Consider the following 8,432-nt stretch of genomic DNA (forward strand, 5'->3'; position numbering starts at 1 on the left):
CCCATCTCAAAGTCTGCTAACTAGCTTCCTCTATGGTGGACCAGAGAAGCCATAACTAAAAGCCAAAGAAAAAATATAATGCAAATTGATAAAACACGAGACATCTCCGCCTATTAAATATTACAGACATTTAGGGGAAAAACAGTGTTAACCAAATTTAGAAACAAGCTATAGTTTAGCTTAAATATGGAAAACACAAGCCAATATGGGAATGAGTCAAAAACATAAAAAACACAACCAAATATAGAAAAATAGCTTCAAGTATAGAAGATAATATACGTGATAAATGATATCTTGACAACTGAGCATCATTCTTGACCTTGATGTTAGATTCACTGTCCCACCTCAAAGTCCGCTAACTAGCTTCCTCTATGGCGGACCAGAGAGGCCATAACTAAAAGCCAAAGAAAAAATATAATGCAAATTGACAAAACACAAGACATCTCCACCTATTAAATATTACAGACATTTAGGGAAAAAACTGTGTTAACCAAATTTAGAAACAAGCTATAGTTTAGCTTAAATATGGAAAACACAAGCCAACATGGGATTGAGTCAAAACCATAAAAAACACAACCAAATATAGAAATTGCAAATATAGAAAAATAGCCTCAAATATAGAAGATAATATAGGTGAAAAATGATATCTTGACAACTGAGCATCATTCTTGACCTTGATGTTAGATTCACTGTCCCACCTCAAAGTCTGCTAACTAGCTTCCTCTATGGTGGACCAGAGAGGCCATAACTAAAAGCCAAAGAAAAAATATAATGCAAATTGATAAAACACAAGACATCTCTGTCTATAATACAAACATTTAGGAAAAAACTGTTTATTTACCAAATTTAGTAACAAACTATAACCTAGCCTAAAAATAGAAAACACAAGCCAATACGCAAATGAGTCAAAAACATAAAAAAACACAACCAATTATAGAAATAAGCTTGGATTATAACACAACCAAAGATAGAAATTGCAAATATAGAAAAAAATAGAAAAATTAGCTGCAAATATTCGCTGCCTGGCTAAAAAAAAGTCGCCACCAAAAAAAAAGGGGGTCACACACTCTAATATTTTGTTGGACCGCCTTTAACTTTGATTACAGCACACATTCTCTGTGGCATTGTTTCAATAAGCTTCTGCAATGTCACAAGATTTGTTTCCATCCAATGTTGCATTAATTTTTCACCAAGATCTTGTCTGACCACTGCACAAAGCCTTCTCCAGCACATCCCAAAGATTCTCAATGGGGTTAAGGTCTGGACTCTGTGGTGGCCAATCCATGTGTGAAAATGATGTCTCATGCTCCCTGAACCACTCTTTCACAATTTGAGACCCATGAATCCTGGCATTGTCATCTTGGAATATGCCCGTGAACACCAGGGAAGAAAAAATCCACTGATGGAATAACCTGGTCATTCAGGCCAATACGTAAATGAGTCAAAAACAAAGAAAACACAATTGAATACACAAAATGCTGCAAATATATATATATATAAAAAAACCATTAGAATTAGTTGCAAGTATAACCAAGTCCAAATACAGAAACAACTTCATTCTTGATTATGATGTTAGAGTCACTGTCCCATGTACATATAATTAAATGTTGCTTGCTCAGATAAGATAAGATAAGACAAGATAGGACTTTATTTAATGTCCAACCACAAGCTATTGCAACAACAAGTGTTGACCTCATAAAACTTCCATACTTTCTGGCAATTCATCATCCATCAGTGTCTTTATTAATCATTAGCTTCTCTATATGACATTCTTCATCTTGGGAAATACTTATATTTTAAATCTATATATAATATTCTCCCATTTATTAGACATATTCTGCCTTCAAAACGCACAGTTCCCTCCCAATGAGTTTGTAACAAAATTGTTTTGAAGATTTCAGGCCAAAGATTTCAGTCTGAGATTGTCCTTAAATTTTTGAAAGCTTCCTCCACACCCTCAGACGGTATCCCGCAGGCTGTGGAGCACTCTAAACTCTAATCTTAAAAGATTAAACATCAAAGCTTTTCCCTGACCTTGGATGTAGTTTGACAACCTTTGCTGATGAAGACTGTGGGCAGGATGACGGCAAGCGACTGGGCATTATATTATCAAAATTGTGCTGATGGTGTCTTGTCGTCTGTGAAGCTTAAGTCCGTCTGGTCATCCATTCTGATCCATAATTCATTGTGGTGGATGTTCAGTCCAAGGAGAATATTGCTAAAGGATGTCCTCTGAACTTTTCATTTAAATTCCTGCCATTTATACTCCTATTTGTGCCTTTGAAGATTTCTGTTTAGCCATTTTTGTTTCTTACAGCTTTATTTTTATAGCTTTACTTTAAAGCTTTCCATTTAAAGGTGTTTTAATATTGTGTTTTTGTTTGTTTGTTCTGTTTGCTACGTGAATGAAATTGACTTTGTGCTCTGTACTCTTTGTTACTATCAGTTTCTCTAACAACGTCAGAGATGTGCAGAGAAAGACCTCTCTGCTCTTCTTAGGGACAGACGAATTCCCAAAAGAGATATGACATCTGTTGTGGTTTCCTTCCATAGAGACCAGCATCACCAGGCAATGCTCAGGTAGACCTGGTTGGTTGTTAGGTGGACTGTACAGTGGTGCCTAATGCAAATGTGCACTTCTCAAGTAGCATAGTACCAAGAGCCAACACCATGTTATCTTAAAAATATTTAAATTTAAAGTCAATCTTTGGAGAATGGAAAAATCAGGTGATGCTGCCATCAGAAGTAACCAATGGCAGAGACTGCTCAGGTGGCATCGGGGGCAGAAAACGAGTGAGGAAGAAGAAGATATGAAAGGTGGAGGGAAGAGTAAAACCTTCCAGGACCTGAAGCTGAAATTTAAGTGAGTGGAAACTAAATCTTGTTTGGCAACATTTATCCTTTCATTTTTTTCTAAACTAATGTCTCTTGGATGAAAGAATTAATGTCTATTTAGAGTCAAATTTGTGTTTTCTTGTTATATCTTAATATGATTGAAAATAGCATCTGCCATAGCAGATCATTAGATTAAAGATTAAATATTCTGGTAGTTGCATTATTAATGTGTTAGGTGAAAGCTTTCAGAATTACTTGGAGAACATGTTTATCTTGCTTTGGCTGAATTTTTATGACAAAAAAAAAAATGTTTTTAAGCTTCTAGTATTTATGCTGTGTCACATTTAGGTATCATTGATCTTACTTGAGACATGAGAACCATAGACCTTAATGTATAACTGATTTATTATCTCTTTATCATCATTCTCTTCTCTAGCTGGAAAGAGTGGGCGATTGATCCGGCAAATCAGTTTTATTATGTTTGGCTGCAGGTCATGATATTTCCAATTGTTTACAACTCAGTGATCATCATTCTGAGGTACGGTACATGTTTGCTATATGATGGATATCACATAGTAATCACATCTACTGTAAGTAACTCTAGTCTTGATGGTTATGTGTTGTCAGGACGTGCTTCACTACAATTGCTCTGAGCTACCTCCCTGTGTGGCTCACACTGGACTACCTGTCAGACCTCATGTACATCATTGATATGATCATCACGCTTCACAGTGGTAAATATGATTTATGTGTTTTGGTTTTGAATGAGTCGTCAAAGTATTTGTGTGACACAGATAATGTAAGCCAAATGGACAAATTAGAACCTTGCAACACTTTAATAGTTATCATTTTTAATAGGACAGAGTAGAGATTTCTGAACATCAACAGATGTGTTGAATTACAGTCAAATTCAAAATAACTGAAAAGAGTTACAATGATTTGAAAATTAAGAAAATTAACTGTAAATGTCCGAATTTTCCTGATCTTACCATTTATTTCCACCTCGGTGGACAATAAAGTTCTATTCTATTCTATTAGGTACCATGAAGAAGTGTCTTAATGTTGTCTAATGTGATAATGTTGACCAGTGCCTGGATCAGCACTAATGTTGTGATGCTCTAAATACATGTTTACATTTGTCTACCACTTGAGGACAATGAACCATATATGGTAACTTTGTTGACCTTGATTTTCTACACGAAATTGAAATTCTTTTAAAAATTGCACAAAAGTAAAAAACTCTTCTTATGCCCTACAACAACACCCTATGGTTGAAATTTAGAATTTCCAAGTATTTCAATGAGTGCCCTATAAAGGGTTAAAGATCCTGTTGATTGTAGTAGAGTAGTCTGTCGGTTGCAAGTAATTTCATCAGAAGTTGTCAGAGCTCAAACAGACAAACGGAAACTGTTGCGTTAATTTGGTTCATTGAACCAAAACATTTCTTTTGATACCTCCTGATGGTAAGTGCTAACCTACGTTTCGACAAGGTAATTGTATGAAATCCACGCTGGACTTTGTTAAACCCTGTTCCTCCCTCTTCAGGTTACTTGGAACAGGGCATCCTTATCACAGACCTGACTCGGCTGAAAGAGCGCTACCTGCACTCCAGGCATTTCCTGTGGGACCTGGCTTCCCTGCTGCCCACCGACCTCCTCTACTTTGCCTTAGGCCTCGAAACTCCTCTGGTGAGGATCAATCGCCTCCTGCGCATGCCGCGACTCAGCGAGGCCCTGGATCGCATGGAGACGAGAACCTCCTACCCCAACACCTTCCGCATATCCAAGCTCATGATCTACATCTTCGTGCTGATCCACTGGAATGCCTGTCTCTACTTTGCCCTCTCCAGCTACATTGGCTTTGGGAGCGATACGTGGGTTTACCCCAACATCTCTCGCCCGCAGTTTGCCTCCATGCGGCGTCAGTACATTTACTGCTTCTGGTTCTCTGCCCAGATCTTCACGACGGTAGGAGACACCCCACTGCCGAGCAGGGAAGAGGAGTACTTGTTCATGATCGCAGACCTGCTCATTGCCGTGCTGGTGTTTGCATCAATCGTTGGCAATGTTGGTAATGTCATCACAAGCCTACGTGACCGAGATAATGTCTTCTTCCCTAACCACGAGCTGGTGAGTTGTAAGAGTATTAAATAAATAATGTCCAATTACATTCTTTGGCTAAGTTTTCCAATCATGTTCTTCCTTTCCTCTTTCAGGTCAAGGCATACCTGCGCAGCCATCACATCAGCAAGGAGCTTCGGCAGCGCATCGACAACTGGTACCAGCATCTTCACATCAACAAGAAGATCATGCGAGAGAACGAAATCCTGCAGCAGCTGCCCGTGCACATGAGGACGGAGATCGCCGTCAGCGTTCACCTCTCCACGCTCTCCAAGGTCACCATCTTCCAGAGTTGTGAGAAAAGTCTGCTGGCGGAGCTGGTTCTCAAACTAACACCTCAGGTCAGAGAGATGGCAACCTCGGGATACAGCTGGGGGTCCAATGTAATGCTTTTTTATGTACCCTCTGCCAGACACCGCACACAGTACATGGTGGCATCTGGCCTAACTTTGACCAAGAAAATGTACTTCAGTAGATATTCATAATGGTATTTTAGATTGGATAGCAATGAAAAAGTTATGATGACTTGAATTAATTTTGCATCAGATAGAAGACCCTCAAATTTTTATGTCCCTCTTGTCTTGTAGGTGTTCAGTCCAGGAGAGTATGTCTGCAGGAAAGGAGATGTGGGCCATGAAATGTATATCATCAGAGAGGGAAAACTGGCAGTTGTAGCAGATGATGGGGTTACAGAATTTGCCGTCCTAAGTGACGGGACTTTCTTTGGGGAAATTAGTATCCTGAACATCAAAGGTAATTAAAATATTGTGTATTTCCTTATAACAGGCAAAATTAATAGGCAAAATTATGAATTTACTCATGGACAAAAAATGGGCCCGTTCTTGACTCAGTAGTCCAAATTTTTGTTTTTGGTAGCATTTGCATTCTGCTCTGCACTTATGTGATGAATCCAAAAGCCAGGAATAAAGTTCCAAGTATTTTCAAGATTGGAAAATGTGATGTGAGTCTACCTGAGCTCAAATTTAAGACTGCTGAGAGTCCCAGAGAAAGTGAATGGGAAGATGCTTTGAAACTGAAGCTCAAGAACGGAAACTGGTATTATTCTGAAGTGCAACACAGAAGCTTAAAGAGGAATTGACGTTTTTTACAACCTGGACCTTATTTCTGGCATAAAATACGATCGTTTACTCACCCATATAACTTTGGTGTCATTTGGAGTCTTTTTCGGACGATATTTAGACCCGCGTATATCCATATAGTGGGAGTGACTGGGGCACCGAAACGCAGCCTCTAAATAACGCATCTCTGCAGGGAATAGCACTAGCGTATCATAACAAAATACTGGTGAAATGAACGGGTTTCACAGCAGATAATGTGTTATTTAGAGGCTGCGTTTCGGTGCCCCAGTCACTCCCACTATATGGATATACACAGATCTAAATGTCTTGCGAATGACTTCAAATGACACCAAAGTTATATGGTTGAGTAAACAATCGTATTTTATGCCAGAAATAAGGTCCAGGTTGTAAAAAACAGTAGTTTCCCCTTTAAGATAGAACTCCAGAGCAGCGTAAGATGCCTTTATAGTGTTAGAGAGCAGGCTGTGGAACAGGGGGATACTGATGCATGCCAGAAGGTTTTGTTCCACGTGCTTGTGCTGTCATATAATGTAGTTTTTACAGAGCCCTACACGGCTACATTTATGAGCCTCGGTAATTAAAACCCCAGGTGCCTGAAATGCTTAAGGTTAATCAGCTTATCCGAGACAATAAATGAGTTTTGCAATTGGATTCTTTATAAAAAGTTGATCTAAAATATTCTCCAGTTATATTCACGATCGTGCATTTGTGTTTGTTCGTACGACACACACTAGTCAATACGCCAGTCATTGGGGGACTGAGTAAATTACAAAATCAGCATTTTTAATTGCACACAAATCCTGCAGAGCAACCAAAAGTTAATGATATAATTGCTGTCACTGCAGAGCACACGACACACAAGTGATTACTTTGTGCAGCAGTTGCAGAGACTACAAACGCTTGACCTACAATAACACATGAATCAATTTAAAATACAAATAATGAGACATTGGTTTAATAATATGTTTTTTGTCTTTAATATCTAACCAAAGTTATAGAGAAATACAATGCTGTTTCCTTTTAGGTAACAAGTCTGGCAATCGTCGCACTGCCAACATCCGAAGCATCGGCTACTCTGACCTGTTCAGCTTGTCCAAAGAAGACCTGACAGATGTGCTCTCCGAGTTCCCTGCAGCCAAACGTCACCTGGAGGAGAAGGGCCGACAGATCCTCACTAAAATGGGCATGCTGGAGGAGAGCGGGGAGGCGGAGGAGAAGGAGGCAGAGAAGCCTGAAACCAAGATAAAAAGGCTGGAGGACAACCTGGAGACCCTGCAAACAAAGCTGGCTCGACTTATGGTGGAATTAGAGTCGAGCAACTGCAAGATGCAGGCCAGGGTGGAGCAGCTGGAACTGGAGGTCGCCGAGCTGGAGAATCAGCTGCCAGAAGAAGAAGAGGAAGAAGGAGAAACAGCGGGGGGGAGAGGGGAAGGCGTGGGAGGGGAGGTTGGATGGGAGCGAGAAGAGGCAGAAGGAGAAGAGGAGGATGGTTCATGTGCAAAAGTGAAAAAACAGGGACAGGAAGAGGACGGTAATGATGTGACTAAAGAGGGAGATGGCGAGAGCACTAAAAGCACAAAGGAGGATGTTGAAAGGATGGTGGAGGGAGACAAATCTGGGCTGAAGGACCCGGATAATCAGGAAAAGAAAAAAGAAGGTGACGGAGAAAAAATCAGAGAGAAAGGAGACGACAGGCCGGGGAAAGGAGATGGAGCTGAGATTGAATCTGAAAATGGGAAAGAAGTGAAAACTGACGAGGGGAGAGAAAAGGCTGAGGAAGACTCTGATGAGATGGGGGAGGAAGATAAAAGTCAGAAAAAATGAATGAAAAAACTGTAATGTGTATTTCTGTCTGTAGGCATGTCAATGTTTTAGATCAGTAATGCTGGAACTCAAACACTGTGATAGACTGGCGACCTGTCCAGGGTGTATCCCGCCTCTTGTCCGATGAAAGCTGGGATAGGCTTGAGCCCCCCCGCGACCCTTCACAGGACAAGCGGTTACAGAAGATGAACGAATGAATGAATGAACTCAAACATCTCTCAAGCACACCTTCTGCATTACAAGTATATACCCATAGATGGCAGCATTGCACCCCTCACCATACATAAACTTACCACCCAAAGAGGTAAAGGCGTGAAACTACAGTATGGAATCTGTGATATTATCCATTCATTTATTTATTTACGCACTGTTTCTTTTTGTTTCGATAAAATTCATCACAGGCATTTGTTGGGTTAAAAGCTGAAGAAGAGATGCTTTTCAAATTAATTTAATTTACAAATGTCACATGAGGAAATTTGAATGATTTTTTGTTTCATTCTGAAACTTTCAGTATTTTATTTCTTTTTTTCTTTTTGGAAAGAGTGAATAAAGA

At 39.7% G+C, this 8,432-nt stretch overlaps 1 protein-coding gene across 1 annotated transcript; it reads left to right on the top strand.

Annotated features, from left to right (window-relative positions):
• Positions 1-2,666: 2,666 nt before the first annotated feature.
• cnga4 (cyclic nucleotide gated channel subunit alpha 4) lies at positions 2,667-7,879 on the top strand (the record flags this gene model as incomplete). The annotated part of the gene is made up of 7 exons (XM_084545407.1): positions 2,667-2,863; positions 3,272-3,373; positions 3,463-3,569; positions 4,381-4,964; positions 5,051-5,296; positions 5,543-5,708; positions 7,080-7,879. Exons 1-7 carry the CDS (start codon positions 2,715-2,717, stop codon positions 7,877-7,879), a joined length of 2,154 nt encoding a protein of 717 aa, XP_084401533.1. The 5' UTR covers positions 2,667-2,714.
• Between the last annotated feature and the right edge of the window lie 553 nt (positions 7,880-8,432).

The sequence above is a fragment of the Chelon labrosus genome, assembly GCF_963514085.1.
Source record: "Chelon labrosus genome assembly, chromosome: 5".
Lineage (NCBI taxonomy): Eukaryota > Metazoa > Chordata > Actinopteri > Mugiliformes > Mugilidae > Chelon > Chelon labrosus.